This window comes from Camellia sinensis, chromosome 5, assembly GCF_055761805.1.
Source record: "Camellia sinensis isolate YWXY chromosome 5, ASM5576180v1, whole genome shotgun sequence".
NCBI lineage: Eukaryota > Viridiplantae > Streptophyta > Magnoliopsida > Ericales > Theaceae > Camellia > Camellia sinensis.
In genome coordinates this window covers 162,897,407-162,914,447 of record NC_138965.1, presented here as the reverse complement: position 1 = coordinate 162,914,447, position 17,041 = coordinate 162,897,407, and the positions used below count along the sequence as shown (strand labels likewise).

The following is a 17,041-nucleotide window of genomic DNA, read 5'->3' as shown; positions in this document are numbered from 1 at the left end:
CCCTTGTAGAGTAAGCAATGATCCTCTAGACGACGGTATAAGGCAGGAAGCTGAATAGGGGCCTCTCTGAAAATGGGTCCAAGTACGTACTCTCCTTGAGCATAACGGCAAGGAATAAGAATGCATCCATCAACAACACACCGTTCGCCGGCTTTGTATTTTTCACATTCTTCATTGATGAGTCTCCTTAAAGCTACAGAGGGACTCACATGCTCAACGACTTGCACTTTCAGAGAAGTCATTATTGAAGAGGTGAAAGAGAAAGGTGGATGAGAAATGAAAAGTTACAAACAAGATCAAAAGGCAGAAAAAGGAAATTTTGGGCAAGTAGATACGTAAAATACGAAGGAAATGGGTTTTTAAACCTTTCTGTCCAAAAGTTGCGCGAACAAGCTGAGTGGGTCAGGTGGATCCGAAATGATTATTTCATTGTTTGGGTCCATGTGAAATTAAAACCCTTATTTTAAAATATGGAAGGGTCCCAAATTTAAAATGAAAAGAGTTTCTGGAAGGAAACCTATGTTGAATATCCAACTTGGCAATGTGTAGTTGGTTTCGAAGTCTCTATAGGTCTTTAAAATAAGAGGTTGGCTTCAAAGCCTGATTGTCAAATGGTCAGCTAAGACTTCAGGAGCAAGCAATTGACTTCGAAACAAGTATCACGTCCCAAATCCAAGAGTAATTGGGATTAATTTGGTTCGAAAGACTTAAAGGCATGCTTTTAGGCTTTCAATGAAGGATGAAGTTCTTTGAAGGAGCCTTTTGTAAGAACATGGTTCATGCTTGATATTTTGAGCTTCGAAGTGAACAAACATTACAAAACCAGTATTTGGTCAAATAGTGAAGAAACTCAAAAGAAACTCACTCTTTGAGAGTAAGCAGGGCAAGAAAAATTCTATACTTCGAACTACGTAGATTGTGTTTCGAAGAAAAGTTGGTTAATTCGAAGCTGTTAGTTAAACAAGAACAGATTATGTTAACCATATAATTGGAATGTAAAGAAAATGTTTCCCTTCTTAAGAGAAAATTCCACACTTTTGAAGTATTTTGGGTTAGGCTTCAGAGCAAAATTGGTTGATTCAAAGCTTCTTTGAACATAATAAGGAGTTAAGTCACATCAACGATACGATTATAATATAAAACTAGATCATAACCGATGAAATTTGAAAAGCCCAATTTTATTGATAAGTAATATTTACATTGGGAAGGCTCATTTTGCTACATTCTCAATTTCGTAAAAATAAGAGATGGACAAAGTTACAAGATCATGAAACTTGGTCCAGCAAAACTCAATAAAGGTATACTCTTTTGCTAATCTATCTTCTATCCTATTCAAATTTGGTTTATCTAATTGGTAAGCCCTTAATTGGAGGAAGAGTTGTTGGGCTTTCATTTCAAATTTTGTTTGCTTAAGAGCCTTCTTTGTTTCATCCATCCCATCTTCCTCATGTGCTTCGCCCATAATGGCATCTTCTCTATACTCTAAGTCTTGGTTTTTGACGTTCTCATATTCTTTAAAGAGATTATCTGCCTTGTACTGAATTTGGATTCGAGCAGCAAAGGCTTCATCTAGTACTTCACTAGTATTAGAAGCATTGATGTGCCAATTGAGTAGGAGGGAAAGTTAATCCAGGAAAGCATAAAGCTTTGCATGGGTTACAGGGTTGAGGAGATGGCTGCTAGAAATAATGTCACAAGCCCATAATAGGTTCTTGTGAGGGATATCATCATGTAGGACTTTGAATGACAAATGGGAGAAAGCGGCAAGTAGGGTCTGAGCCCTATATTGCTGGTAAGCAGTCGGAGGAACTAGAGCTTGATAAGGAGCGAAGTATTGACTCTTGAAGAGGGTGAGCCTCAATTCCTCAATCCAATTTGGATTGGAGGGCAGGAAAGGAGTAGTGGGAGCCTCTCTGAATGAAGATGGGAATTCAAGTTTGTTCACACACTCAAGCCAATCAGAGGAGCAAAGTTTTGCTTTTTTGGCTAGAACTGCAAGATTGATTCCTAAGGCTTCATCAGGGTGTGGAGTCCTTCGCACCATTCGAGACGGCAAAGTAGAAGTGTACCGTGCTGAAAGCAAGTTGTCCTCAAGGCTGTGTAGATGATTGAGGGGAACGTATGAATACACTATAGAGCTGTGCATGAAAGGGTGGACTGCAAGAGGGTCATCGAATTTAGGAAATCGATGATGAATGCGCTTCCTCATCTGAGGTTGAGTAGGAGTAGGCCAAGCTCCCTAGCCAGAAGTGTTAGAAGAAGAAGAAGAAGAAGAAGCAGCGGTTTCATCCCATACAGAAGGTTTTGTGGCAAAAGAAGAGCTTCCAATATCCATTGTTGCAAAATCTTGGTCTAGAGAATTGTGAACAGTAGGTTCTTGGTCCGAAGGTTGATAATTTGCAAAAGCTTCCATGACTTGAATAAATGGAGATGGATAGGTGTGGCTAATAAATGCATGGAAGTTTTTTCGAGAACGAACATCATTATCTAACAACTCTTCGTATGCTTGATCTATATAAGAAAAGGTTTGCTTGGCCATGAGAACTGTATAAACCTTTTCAATTGCTCAGATAGCGGGAGATGTTCAAGACATAGAAGAGAATTTAATGCAGTGCAAATACTGTAATGATGGATGACGATTACATGTCTAAGAAGATGCAAAGCCTATACACGTCCTAGGACGTGAGTAAAGTGCCTTGATCTGCTAATATCACCAAGTATTGGGTATATTAGTGCGAGGGATAATGTTGGCTGTATAATTTGTAAAAGCCAATCACAATTCAACACGTGGCATGAAGAGGGCAATTTAGGGAGTTAATACAAGTTGCCAACCAAAGTCAGACACATGCCGTATTGGTAATAATGGATCTGCGTAGCACTGGAACAATCGAAGGATACAAGGTGATGTGGCCTAACGGTTACTCACAAAATTTAAATTCAAAATCAGGAGGGAAGCCTAACTGCAAGAGTGGCGTAGTGAGACTGATTGTGAGAGAGCATGTTTAGCAATCATGAGAGGACATTTTGATGGTTGGAAGCCTACTTTGACGGTTATCATTGAAAAGTATAAATAGCACAGAAGGCCCGAAAATGAGGGACCCAGACTCAAATCAAAAAATCAATTTATTTACTTCATTTTTCCCTTCCAGTTTTTACAGTTCTTTACATTCCTGCACTTCAATTCCTGTACTACACTTCATTTCTTAGGAGTAGTTTCAAATAGCTTGTTGTTGTAAACCTCTATGAGATTGGGTCAGATCATTGTAAGTTTTTCATTTCACTTAATGAAATTCAGATTCTGAAATGATTCTTCACTTGTTATTTACTAAATTCTCCTAAATAAGTTACCAGTAAAAGTCCTCTGCATTGAAGCTGAGAGAACTATAACACAATCGTCTGATAATTGGTTGGCAATCAATATTCTGTAATGACTAATTGATCTTTGCTGGCATGCTTAAAATTACATTATTAACCTTCGAAAGCCAAAAAGCCAACAGTTATAGATATTGAAAGATATGTGGACTTTCCTTATGTAACCTTGTGTTTTCTTCAGTTATTTTATTTTTATTTTTATTTTTTACCTAAAAATAATACTAAGGCCATGTTTAATTGGCGGACTGGATTATATGAGATTAGTATTTTTAAGATTGTCAATCCTAGAATTGTTAATTCTTTTAGATTGTATATTCTATTCATTTTTGGATTGATTCAGAATTATGTGATACGATTGATAAAATTCTATCAATTTTGTAATTTAATTAATTAATTCGAACCTCTTTTTAGTTCTTCATTTTGTATCTCACACCTCCTTTTGGAATTCAACAGTCCTCCCATATGGGGGGATACCATATTGTTAGTCCAGACCCTACTTTTCTTTGCTAAATATCATATTATTTATTTTGTTAGATTATTGATCCAATCCTAAAGTTGTGTCTGTTCAAAAAAACCTACAATGACATGGTCTTTGTAGTGTCACTTAGGGACGAATTTATGCCCATTAATCCTCTATCACCGACTCCTTGTTGCTGCTATACCTTAAGACTATGTTTGATTGGGTGAATTAGAGTATAGGATTGAGATTATTAATCTGTGAGACCAATTATTTTTAACATTTTGGTTTAGAATTATTAATCTAATGGATAATTAATCCAACAAATTTATAGAATTATTAGTAATGGGGTAGGGGTGGGATTATTAATCCAATGGATATTAATCTAATTGGATAATGAATACCATACTAATTTAATATGATTATTAATATTTCACTATTAGTCTTGTGAATCAAACATGACCTAATAGGTTTGCTCATGTCTGTCTTTGGCATGCCGATGGTATCCTCACATTGCCAACCCATACCCATGCCCATTTAGGCCTTTCTTGTTCGGCTACCGAACGAGCAGGAGTAATTTACTAATTTTAAAATATTTTTTGTTAATTTGAATTTTTTAACATTTTCACCATTTTTTGTGACATTTGTTACACAACAATAGCTAAAGGCACTTGTCAATATTTGTCTAAAGAGAATTCTACGTTCTATTTGATAGAATTTTGAAACTTTAGTTTCACCATTTGGTTTGCACGTGATATTTGTTAACAGTTTTTAAAATTAAATTTCACATTCACTTTTAAGAACTCTGTCTAAAGTAAGAAAATTTGAGTTAACTTGTAATCCTTCTGGACTTCTAGCCAGTCATCCTCCCAAACATCCGGCCGATTGACTGGAATAGTATGTTTTTTTTTTTGTTTTTTTTTTATTTTACAATTGCCACTTGTTGTTTTTTATATTTTAAATATAAAAAAAATCAAAATTTTTTATGAACTTTAAATAGAATTTTGAGTTGTGTGTTTAATTATGAGTTGTAAGTTTTTGTATCAAATATCATATGTCACATAAAAAATTTCCCGCTCAATTCAAAACTCATTCATCAAACAAATTTTCCACACTCAAATCATAATTCTAAAACTCACAAACTCAAAATACAACTCATATTATCAAATCATATTTAAAAAATTCTACCAAACGCTATGATAGATTTTATATATGGACATACATATATCACTTAAAAACCAATATGAGAATATGCACGCAAGGTCAACAGCCCCATCCTCCTAACCCAAACTACCTATTTATCATACCATTAGTCTTTAATGCTCTTTGTTTATTTTGGTGAAACATATTTTTCTATTTTCTATGAAAAAATTCTTTTATTTTTTATTTTTCATTTATCCCATACATAAGGTTTTTCAGCATTTTCTAAAAAAGCTACTTTTTTTGGTTAAATAAACTAAAAGGCCAAAACAATTATTTGTCCCTGTTAAAATAATATAATAAAAAAATCACTCGACTTCCTAAACCAATCAACTTTTTTAGATTCTATAAAAAAAAAAATATAAATAAAAAGTCAAAAAAATATATAAAAAATCACTAACCTAGCTCAATAACAAGTAAACATAAATATAGAACAAGAGAAGAATCATATCTTCAGATATGACAACCAAACACCAAACTCAAATCCAAACATCACAACCCAAAACACACACCAAAACCGTACATGATGGTCCCAAACATGTCCTAATAGTTAAAAAAGAAAAATCATAAATCTTTAGTGCAACATCACACCAAATTATAGGTGCTAATGTGGCCTCATGAAGACGCGTAGCTCTTGATCGGACAGATCAATTTCCTCTGGCGGTTCATCTCCAACTTGGCTCGGAAAATCCATTCACTTCATCAAAATCAAGACAACATAGGATGAAGAAGAAAACAACGTTTTCATTCGTCGGAGCTCTCGCATTTGGGTTGTTGCGATTACAGGTCAAAAAATCCATCTTGGACCAAGCATGGAACCCTCTAGGTGAACTACTCTCATCTCAGTAGGTGTTATTGGCATATCTCAATGGATCTGATGGTTCTAGGAAAATAATTAAATTGATTAAGGTATTCATTTCATTGGTCGGTATAACATAACACATTTTAGTGCACTGGTAATGCCCTGTTCATTCATCTTCCTCGTTCACTACCACGCTTACATGACCTACCCCGCCCTTCCAGAAACTTCTCATCGGACCAACTGATGAAATTTCAACTCTCAGTGGCAGTAAATTTGAGAAGATTTCTTGGGATGCGACAAATCAAAAGCCATTCAAGTTCTGAGAGGGTAAGGATGCTAAACTTTGGAGGAAGATACTCTGTTCATTCACCAACCCATGTGTCAGTTTCAGGGGAGATCAAAGGAAGTTTGTCTATAAATTTAAATTACTTTTACAAAATGGTATGCTATTCATCCATTTTAATTTCTTTTATTTCTCAATGTCAAAACAGTTTTAAATTTCCAATGCTTGTGACTTGAAATTCGAAAAAACTATCTAAAACCCAAAATCTCATTTCCTACGCTTTTGCATAGTACCACGCCAGAAAACTGACAAACTAGCATACCTGAAACTGACAACAGTCTAGGCAACACGGCAGTAACAAGCAAGAAGAGAAAGACTTTTCATTCCTTGAAATCATCCTTGTCGTCAACGGGAATTGGGTTGTTCCTCCAAAAGACAGCAAGAGCGCTGCCACCAAGCTGCAATCACGAAAAGCACTCGTCCAATAATTATCAAAAACTAAAATATGGAATTATTAGAAAGCGGAAAGAAAAATAAAAGATTATATGAGAAAGAAAGAGTCGCACCGCCATGCAAACAACGCTCACAGCAGAAGGGACTGCCACTAGAGGATTGGTGAAATGTTTTTGAGCAAGTAAAAATCCAAGTGCAGAGCTCTGCAGAAACAGATCAAAAGAGTAAATTGAGTAATTGACATCACTGATTGATGTAAAGTTTTCGAGATGAAGCATTTATATTACTCTGAATTTATCACAAACATTGGACTTTAAAGTTTTCAAAACAGGGAATTCGGGATTTTAGCCGCATAAGTGTGTTCAAATAAGCAAGTTCCTTCTTATTTTCTTGTTACCCCCTTGGGTTGTTAAAATAAGCAAGCACCTAGCAGTGTCAGATGACATTTTTAAGTCAAAGCCCTATCATTCCTTTCCATAGTTTGAATCTCACATGACATCAAGATAAAGAGAAATCATATGAACTACAGCTAAATGCCTATTAAACTATCAAATGTAAAATAAGCCTATGTACATACGAGTCTACAACAGAGGTATTGAAGTGGACATGATTATCAAATTTTAATGAACAAAGCAAAGCATGTCTAACGCGGGATAACATAGTTACCTGCATCCCACATTCTATTGAAATTGTACGAGAAGTTGATTCACCAAATGATATTTTTGAAATCAAATAACCAATAGCAAATGCGGCACCATGTAGGAGGGCCACTGGCAATAATAATTGTGCTCCCTGAGCTTTCAAGACATCTGAAACTTGTCCAATCTTCACAAACAATCACCAAATTAAGTTCCACGAAAAGTAACCTTTACCAAGATATTAGTACTATTGTATAAACTATCTATTGCTACACTGAGTATTCTTCCAAACTTACTGGGCTTGCACAAAGCAGGGTGGTAAGAATAACTCCAACTAAAGGCGTTAACGTGACTATCTTTGAAGTGAATTTGGGGAAGAACTCATTTAACATCACTGCAAATAAAGCAAACATAGGAACACTTATGTTGAACATCACCTTTTGTAAAACTATGATATCCCCAAATTGCTGCATAGAAATAATGGGTAAATTACAAATACACCCCTGAGATTTAATTAAAATACAAATCGCCCCTTGTGATATTGGAAATTATATTATACCCTCTGAGGTTTCTAATTTTATAACAAGTCACCCCTTTAATTAATAAGTCATCAAGTTAATTAAATTTTTTTAATGATACTAGAAATATGTTTCAATTAATAATTTAGATAATTGTGTTATTATATACGAAAGCAATTATAAATTTCATTTTTTTAGTTAATTTTGTTAAATAAAAAATTCTAATAAGGGGTATTTGTACTTTTTCAAACCATAGTGGGCAATCTATACTTTAAACAAACCTCAGGGGATGTATTTGTAATTTATCCAAAAATAAACTTAAAACATAAATTAAAATGAAACACGTCTAATTACCTCCAACAATTGTTGGCACTAAAACAACCTGAAAAGTACTGATGGCTAGACCCTGAAAGATAAAAAATGTTAAATATATATATTTAATAAGCGGGAATGTCTAATATCAAAGCAAAAATAGTGTCTCTTCACCACCCCAAGTAGGCGGTAAATGCAACCCAAAGAGGGTATGAAGATTATTGTTTGTTTATCTCACCCACCCCTAAAATGACAAAAACCAGAAGAAAAAAAGAAGAGTTGAACACCTATTTCACAGCTAACCTAAATATCTGAATCTATCAGATATCTATGGCTATGCCCACTTAAAAGGCAGGTTTTTAGACAACAATACATGTGTGGGCTCTCCCTCAACATATTGAATAAAATCGCATAGAGGGTCTTAGCCAAAACAAGTGTTTAGTTGGAAATTCAAGTTTAGTTGCTAACACTTGTACAGGTTTGTCATTTAGTCAGCTATCCACGAAGCTCATAGGTACGTTTCTTCAACGTTCTAACTATCATGCCACACAATCACATTGAAGAGTTAAACTATCGAGCATTACAGTACTTACTACTGCATCAACTGGAACAAGCTGACCCGCAAGAAGCTTAGTGAGGAGTGGTGTCATAACAATAGCCCCAATGGTTGAACACCTACAAAAGTTCCACAATACATTAGAAGTCAGTTACTACATCAGTATAAAATCAAAAAGAGTATAATTAAATTGTTTTCAGAAGAAGCAAAATTATTATTATTTTCTAAACAAAACAAAAGTACATCTCCACTCTCCTGAAAATAATTGTATGATACTTTCATAAGGGCTAGACAAACTAAACGAAATTTTTGGTGACCATTCAGATGTAAATGGGCACAAGACAAACTGACAGAACCAGTTCTATACTTCCTCTCAACAAAAGTTATCCAATGCAGTGAAGTAGATTGAGCTTACGTTGTCATAAGTACTGAGAGCGCTACATTTCCCTTTGAAATATATGTAGCAACATTTGATGCCTGGCCTCCAGGGCAGCAAGAAACCAAAATAAGACCAGTTGCGAGGGGTGCAGAGAGCTTCAAAGTCTGCAAATCATACAGTTTAGTGTTGGCAATTCTATTTTGAAGACATTGTGAAATCTGAACCAAAAACGGTTCATTTTCCTAATCTTGCATTCCACATTACCATACACATATATTAACAATTCAATAATGTGGGGTGCCATAAAAATAAAATAAAATAAAACATTGCTGCTTATAGAGGGTTTACTGAGGTACAAAGCATTACAACACCCAAGCACATGAGCAATGGTATTTTATTTTTTGTTTTTGTTTTTGTTTTTTGCATGTTCAAGGCCTCAACTCAAACCATAGTTTCCTTGAACGTTGAGCCATCTGAGAGGAAGCTTTTCCACTCTATTTAGTCATTTGGACCACAAAAGGGGTAAAAAGAATTACAAATTAGATCATGCCAAAGCAACCAAGTGAAAAGAAATTCAACGAGGAACAAGTATTACCCTAGTCAACTGTGCTTGGATTTTTTCAATAACAATCAACAACCATAAAACTAGTGACCACTCGCAATTGTCTAAATCCCTATGGAATCTCTAGAATTCCAAAACATTTTTACCAATGTCTCGACATTAAACATTAAATATACACGTGTGTCAATATCGGCAGAAACAATAGTGTGCTATTTTGGTCTCAGAAATTTCAACCTCGAAAGGTTAGAATTCTAATATATGCAGACTCACAAAACAGTGTGCTAACTAGTAGATGAAGACATACCAATGCGATAAAGAACCCTAACATGGGCTTTATCAAGTATTGAGCAAGAAATCCTACACCCACCTGCACCAATTGGAAAAGAAAAAAGAAAAACCAATCTTAAATAGGTTTAAAAAGGCCATCATCATAAAATCAGCCATGTTACGGCTTATATATGAACAAGTTGCTTCTTACAGTACATGGGTTTCGTAGGCATCGTCTGAAATCCTCAAAAGTCAATGTCAATCCCATTGAAAGCATAAGAAAACCCAAGCCAACAGTGAAAAGGTCTGTGTGTAACCAAGCCACCTGCAAGAAAGATCCGAGTTCAAGTAGTTAAGGCAGCCAGGGATTTGCCATTCTTCAAATAGCAAAACAAGAATAATAAAGTTACCGCGGCAGGTTTATAGATGCCAATGATTGTACCCAATATGACCTGTAAAGTAAGATTTCAAATGTGAAACTTTTCCTTAAGGAAGTATTGTCCAAATGAAAACTGAAGTGTGCATTCAAACATAACAAGGAAAAAAAAAAAAAAAAAAAAAAAAGAGAGAGAGACAGAGAGAAAAGGTTGTCAACGTTTTAATTTGTCCTAAATAAATGCAAAACATACCCAAACAGGAAAAAGAGTTGTAAGCATTTCAATTATTCTTTCATATTGGCTCATTCCACTAGGAGCTCTACCAGGAACATCTCCAGATGCATTTGTTGCTGCCTTGCACACTACTTGATAATTCCTAATCACAGAAGTCAAAAGTTTATTGTGATCAAAGATGGGCGATCATGCACATACAAGGGGAAAAACAAACCAACACTCGACTTAAAATGAAGGCCGTATGCCCAAAAGAAGCACTACTAAATACAATACATTGGAGAAGAAATACGAAAAGATTGCATATGGATAGACACAGACAAGACAACATATCCCCCTCACCCCACCCAAATGACAACTATGTAAAAATGAATATAAAATATCACAAAAGATATAAAAAACTGATGACATCAAGGACCAAAGAAGTCCACACCTGCACACAGCAACACTCAAGGACCTAATTTGGCAGAGTGACGTATGAGGCTTCCTTGGGTGGAACATACAACTGATGTGGCACATACATGAAGCTTATTATCCCATTTTTCACTCTTAAGATACTTTTAAAAATGTGCTGATAGGACTGTAGGAACAAGGAATCCTGTTCCTCTAGTTTTATTCAACTTCAAGAATTACATACACGAAGGCCAGAATATGCCCTGTTTCCATCTAAGTATGCTCTCAAGCTATTACAAATTTATGATCCCTAATCAGTCAACAACCTTTTAACAAAGTTTTTTTTATACAAAACAATGTTAAGACACGGTAAATTCGGCAAGGCATGTATGTTCAATTAAGTAGCAATTTGCCATTCCTATACTTATTCATATTTGTGTAAGCTGTCTCTAGCCAAATGCATGTTGGCAAAGCATACCTTGAAGGCTGAAGCATTGAGGTAGGGCCAGACAGAGCAACAATTGGACGCCGTGGATTACAATGGATTGCCAAACAACTTTTCCCATTCTCAACACCAAATGCACATTTTAGATCTAAAAATTCACATCCCAAACATCAGAATTAGAGAGAGAAAAAAATTAGTGTTAAGAAAATGCCTCAATTACAGCCAAACAGTGCTAAGAATGCATAAATTGAACAAAAGAACACAAAATAACAAGAAGCCATGCTTCAAAACACATCTATACTAATATTTTAAGGGGGAATTTCGGTAGAATTGTCCTAAAATAGTTTATCTGATTACAGTATGACCGACTGAATTTTACACCTAACTTAAAGGGCGTAAAAATCAGCCGGTGTATTTGTTTGAAGAACTCAGAATTCAACAATTTGTTCTATCTTTTTTCACTTTTTCTCAAGGTTTAGGGTGTATGCCATTTCTATATGGTTTCAAACTATAATTTTGTTGAGAAATTTTTTAAAAAAAATTCAATTATATCACAATAATTTTAAATTTAAAAAAAAAAAAAAAAGCTTCTAAGTTATTCTTTGATATAGTTGCACACACATTGTGTGTACACGACCGCTAGTATAAACAATACCAACAAGGCACCAAGAGTGGCAACCCAAACATCAAAAGGAAAGAGGGGAGAGAATTAGTGTTAAAAAAAGGTCTTAATTACAATCAAACAACGCTAAGAATGCATTGATTATACATAAGAACGCAAAAATAACAAGAAGCTCATGTGTCAAAACAAGCAATTAAAAATATCGATAAGGCAACATGAGTAACACAAGTCAAAGTCAACAAATTCAGATCTAAAAACTCACATCCCAAACGTCAAGATGAGAGAGGGAGGAGAAGTAGTGTTCAAAAATGTCTCAATTACAATAAATGGTGCTAAGAATGCATCAATTGAACATAAGAATGCAAAAATAACAACCCCTGCATCAAAACAAGCGATTAAACAATACCCACAAGGCAATAAGAGTGACACAATTTCAAAAAATTCACATGATAAGACGGGAGAGAATCAGTGTTAAAAAAAAAAATGTCTCAATTACAATCAAACAGTGCTAAGAATGCATCAATTGAACACAAGAAGGCAAAATAACACGAACCCATGTATCAAAACAAGCAAATAAACAATACCCACAAGGCAACAAGAGTGAAACAATTCAAAATCTACACATTCAAATCTAGAAATTCACATCCCAAACATCAGGCTGAGAGAGGGGACATAATTATTGTTAAAAAATGTCTCACTTACAATCAAACCGTACTAAGAACGCATCAATCTCACACAAAAACGCAAACATAACAAGAACCCATGACTCAAAACAAGCAATTAAACAATACCCACAAGTCACCGAGTGACACAAATAAAAAATCAACCACATACACAAATGGGTTTGAAGCTTCCTTGCAGGTAAGCAAGTAGTTGGCCTGTAAAGAGCATCGTGAGGCTGCAATCTGCAATCTTTGGCAACAAACCTAGACATAGACGCCATAGAAGAATCGATGGAGGGGGAAGATAAAGAATCGATGGAGGAGGTTCAGTTCAGACAATTTGAAACAGGGTTTTGCTGTGAACTTGTTAAAGTGTGTGATAATAATTGTGTGGCCGTGGAGCAGACCAATGAATCGCTCCCAATCCTCTGTCCAATCCAAATGTTTCGGACTAATTTTTGTACCGCGTGATATTCTGAACAACGTACTTTCGTTGATTGATTCATAAATAATTAAAGTGATATATGAAAAGGAAAATTACACATGAGTGAAAAACACAAAATATATATATATATATATATATTTATATTTACTGAAGAAACGATAAAGGAGTTCTATTCTATCTAATTCAAAACATTTTTATCAATATTAATAATTATAATTATAATTTTTTATTTATTTTTTAAACATTTTTGTGTTTCTTTTACTTATATGTAATTCTTCCTTTATGAAATAGGTTCTTTCTAATAATTTGTAAATGGATTGAGTTTTCTCAAATGAATAATTAGAAACCCTAAAGTTCTATCAAACTTTTTATCCAACACTCACATAAACTTCTAATATTTTTATTCTCAAATTAATTTGAACACAAGAAAATTTGAGAGGCTTTTAAATTCCATTATGAGTTTTGTTTCAATAATATATATCACTCATTAAAAAATTAATTTGAACCAATAATTATAATATTTTAATTTTATCGTATTTGTATTTAAATGACTTATTTTAAAATATATATATATTTATTGTTTATTTTTATAGAGACAAATGTGAAAAATAAAAATAAAAATTATTATAATTAGATCAATTTAATTTTTTTTATGAATGATATATACTATAAGTCCTATAAATTAAACAATCTGAATTATCTAAACAAAATTTGTAATAGACTTTCAAATTCTCTCAAGTTCAAATTTGAATTTCAAGAAGCCTAATGCTTTTGGAACAATGTTGATCTTGTATGGGGAACTTACTGATAAGTCCCATGTAACAAGTTCAAAACCCAACTAATCCCAAAACAAAATACTTGCACCAATTAGTCCAACACATTTTTAATTGTTACAAAAAAATCTTTTTTTTTTTTTTTTTTAATTTATAGACACTGTTCACATCTTATTACCGTCGGACTTCCGTTTAACGGTCGCCGGAGACTCACCGGAATGTCTAGAATATTGCCGGAAAAAAAAAATTAAAAAACATGTTATGAAACTGTAAAATTTTACAGTTCTAAAGAATGTTATAAAACTGCAAAATTTTACAGTTTTAAACCATGATTCATTCCAGCACCAAAAAAAAAAATTTGAAACTGCAAAATTTTACAGTTTTCACCGCCTGTAACTAAAACTCGAAAACTGCTTGTTCAGAATTCGAAAATTTTTTCCATTAGAACAGAAAAATAGAAGTGTATAGCAGAGAGAGAAAAAAAAAAAAAGAGATCGAAGGGGAAAGACGGATGTCTAACCAAATCTGTGTAGATCTACTCAGATCTGATGTAGATCTGAGTAGATCTATATCAGATCTAAGTAGATCCATTCATCTTCTTCGTCGGAAAATATATCATCTTCTTCGTCGGAGTTGATTTCAATGCTTGGTGGTTATCAATGAACCCCGATCAATGGTGAAAGATATGATCACCGGTGGTCCTCTTCCATGACAAACACGGTGATAGAAAAATGTAGAAAAAAAAACGAGAGAGGAAGGGAAGCAAAAAGCAGAGAGAGAGAGGAAAGGACTTTTGGGTGTAGTGAAAAAGTTATGGGATTAAATGGAGATCACATGTTTCTCATGGGACCTATGGGTAATTTCCCCATCTTGTATTGATGATTGTATTTTGGGCTTAATTACTTAAAGAGTAGGGTTGTGTGCGGTGCGGTTCGAACGGTTTAAAAGTAAAATTATAAATCAAATGGCAGATTGACGGATTGACAAATTGCGATTTGGACAGTTTTGAAAGGATTGGCGGATTGAAGAATATTTTAACCAATTATTAAACATTCTCATAATATATAACACTAATTTGTATAATATTTTTCATATATATAACATAAACTAATTTTACATAATATGTTTCATATATATAACTACTAATTTTTAACAAATTTCACATTTTAAATCTCTCTTACACTCATTTTTACTTTGATATTTCATTAGAGATTAAAAATATATACATATTAATTATAGCGGAACAGAGTGGTTTCGAAAATGGATTATAAATTTTAAGGTTTAATTCGCAGTTAGTGGATAGAATGGTGTGGATTGATGCAAATCGATACGGTTTTAGCAGATTGGACAATATTTTACACAGCCCTACTGAAGAGTAATGCTATACAAATAAAAAGATCATACATAATTTATATATATAATGATATGACTTATTGTGAATCTTTCACTTCAAAATAAAATTGCTATTGAAAATAGATTTATTTACAATAATAACATTGCTATATAATTCTTGTCAAAATTTTTGTATGAATTTTATGTATATTTAGAATTTTCCTTACTTAAATTACCATTGATTATATTTTACCTTGTGTATCCTTACCATCTATATTAGGTTTAGTCCATTTAATCTTATTAAAAGGAAGGCTAGCATAATTATACCAAAATTATGGAATTTGCTATATTTTATCCAATTTTCAGAGAAAGTCAATATAATTTATCCAAAAAAAAAAAAAAATTATTGTCAAAATTTTGAAGCCCAAAATGTTGGCTTTTGTTAAGCTTGCTTCAAAACATAGTCTAATTAGGCCTCGTTTGGGAACCCTCCCGTTTAATCAAAAAGTTACTAAAAAAATAAAAAAACCAACAATTCATACCAAAAAGTCAAAGATTCTCTTTTCTCTCTACTTGTTGCACACCTTTTCGTAAAAAGTCAAAAAATCATCCCAAATATGCTAATTTTTTTTAACTCATTAGCCAAATAACTAAAAAATTACTAAATTAGCCTGTTCCCAAACGAGGCCCTAGTTCACGAGAATGAGATTGCATGAAAAAAATATTGAAATAATTATTCCTTAGATTTTTTTACAAAATTGTCAATTCCATTGTCGCAATAAATGATAATTCCATTGATAATAATAAAAATTTAATTAATTAAACATAAAATAATTATTTTTATTTTAATAAAATAATTATTTCATTAAACCAAACGTTGCCATGGGCTAAGGCATAAGAAAGAGGGAGTTTTGATGATAGCCCCTTTTACTCAACGTGGGCCTTTCGATCAATTCTCAAATGGGCCACATACCAGTAACTCTTATATATAAAGTTTAAAATCTATCTACTCTGAAAATAAAACATTTATACTAATTAGTCTTATATATTTTTAATTGTTACCAAATTTCTTTTCTTTTTTTTTTTAACTTTGAAAATGTTGCATTTCACCACCGCTGAACTTCCGTCAGACGGTCATCGGAGACTCGTCCAAATATTCAATATCACCGAGTAGTTACCGGAGTATCGTCGAAAGTTCGTCGGAGTATTGCTAAAGTGTTCTGAACATCACTGGAAGTCACCAGAATGTCTAAAATGTTCGTTGAACGTCAAGAACATCATTGGAGCCTTACTGAAATGTCTAAAATATTGCCATAAATATATATATATATATATATACAAAGCACAAAAAAATTATAGTACTATTAAAAAAAAAAATTTATCTATTGTTTTATGTATTAGTAAATTTTAAGATGACATTTCAAATCAAAAATTCTTATTACATGTTGATTGCAAAAGTGCTAAATATATTTTGGAAACAGATGTTCAAAATATTGCTAGTAAACATATTTTTGTTCAATGGCAATCCATTTAAAGTATTTTTGATTTTGATATTGAGTATATTCCTGGCAGTCAAAATTATATCCTTGATTTCCTTACCCGAGATTTTTTACAGGGAGGATAGAGTATCATGCCTATTCCTTATTGTTCTACAAACAGATTACAAGTCACAAGATACCGCAAAACTATTCGCTATTATAAGTTTAAAATATCCTATTTTAAGTCACTACAAAATGACCCTTATTTTCATCAAGACCCTTACCTTCAATTCAATCAGATTAGAAGTTATCGCAATTTCATTGCTCATTACACTAATCTAGTTAACTTTCATATGGATAGATTAGATGTCCTTAGTGGATGCTAATCTACTTCTGTCATTTTTCTTACAGATGTCAAGCCACAAACCTACTACAAAACTTCTTGCTATTGTGCCATCCAGTCAACCTATTATTGCACCTCTAA

General features: G+C 33.4%; 1 protein-coding gene across 1 annotated transcript; it reads right to left on the bottom strand.

Moving 5' to 3' along the window:
* Positions 1–5,458: 5,458 nt before the first annotated feature.
* On the bottom strand, positions 5,459–13,078 carry BASS2 (Sodium Bile acid symporter family). The gene is made up of 14 exons (XM_028205454.2): positions 12,702–13,078; positions 11,279–11,393; positions 10,429–10,552; positions 10,210–10,251; positions 10,011–10,124; positions 9,837–9,899; positions 9,007–9,134; positions 8,629–8,710; positions 8,078–8,129; positions 7,502–7,599; positions 7,234–7,392; positions 6,681–6,770; positions 6,437–6,572; positions 5,459–6,189 (listed from the first exon to the last, which is right to left on the bottom strand). Exons 1-13 carry the CDS (start codon positions 12,808–12,810, stop codon positions 6,495–6,497), a joined length of 1,254 nt encoding a protein of 417 aa, XP_028061255.1. The 5' UTR covers positions 12,811–13,078; the 3' UTR covers positions 5,459–6,189; positions 6,437–6,494.
* Between the last annotated feature and the right edge of the window lie 3,963 nt (positions 13,079–17,041).

Bases quoted from the DNA above. Each gene is read 5' to 3' on its own strand.
- BASS2 (XM_028205454.2), bottom strand. From the start codon at position 12,810: ATGGCGTCTATGTCTAGGTTTGTTGCCAAAGATTGCAGATTGCAGCCT. The intron at 9,900-10,010 runs GTAAGAAGCAAC...CAATTGGTGCAG, and splicing joins GCCTACGAAACCCATGTACT to GTGGGTGTAGGATTTCTTGC. The intron at 8,130-8,628 runs GTAAGTACTGTA...TTTATCTTTCAG, and splicing joins TTGTTCCAGTTGATGCAGTA to GGTCTAGCCATCAGTACTTT.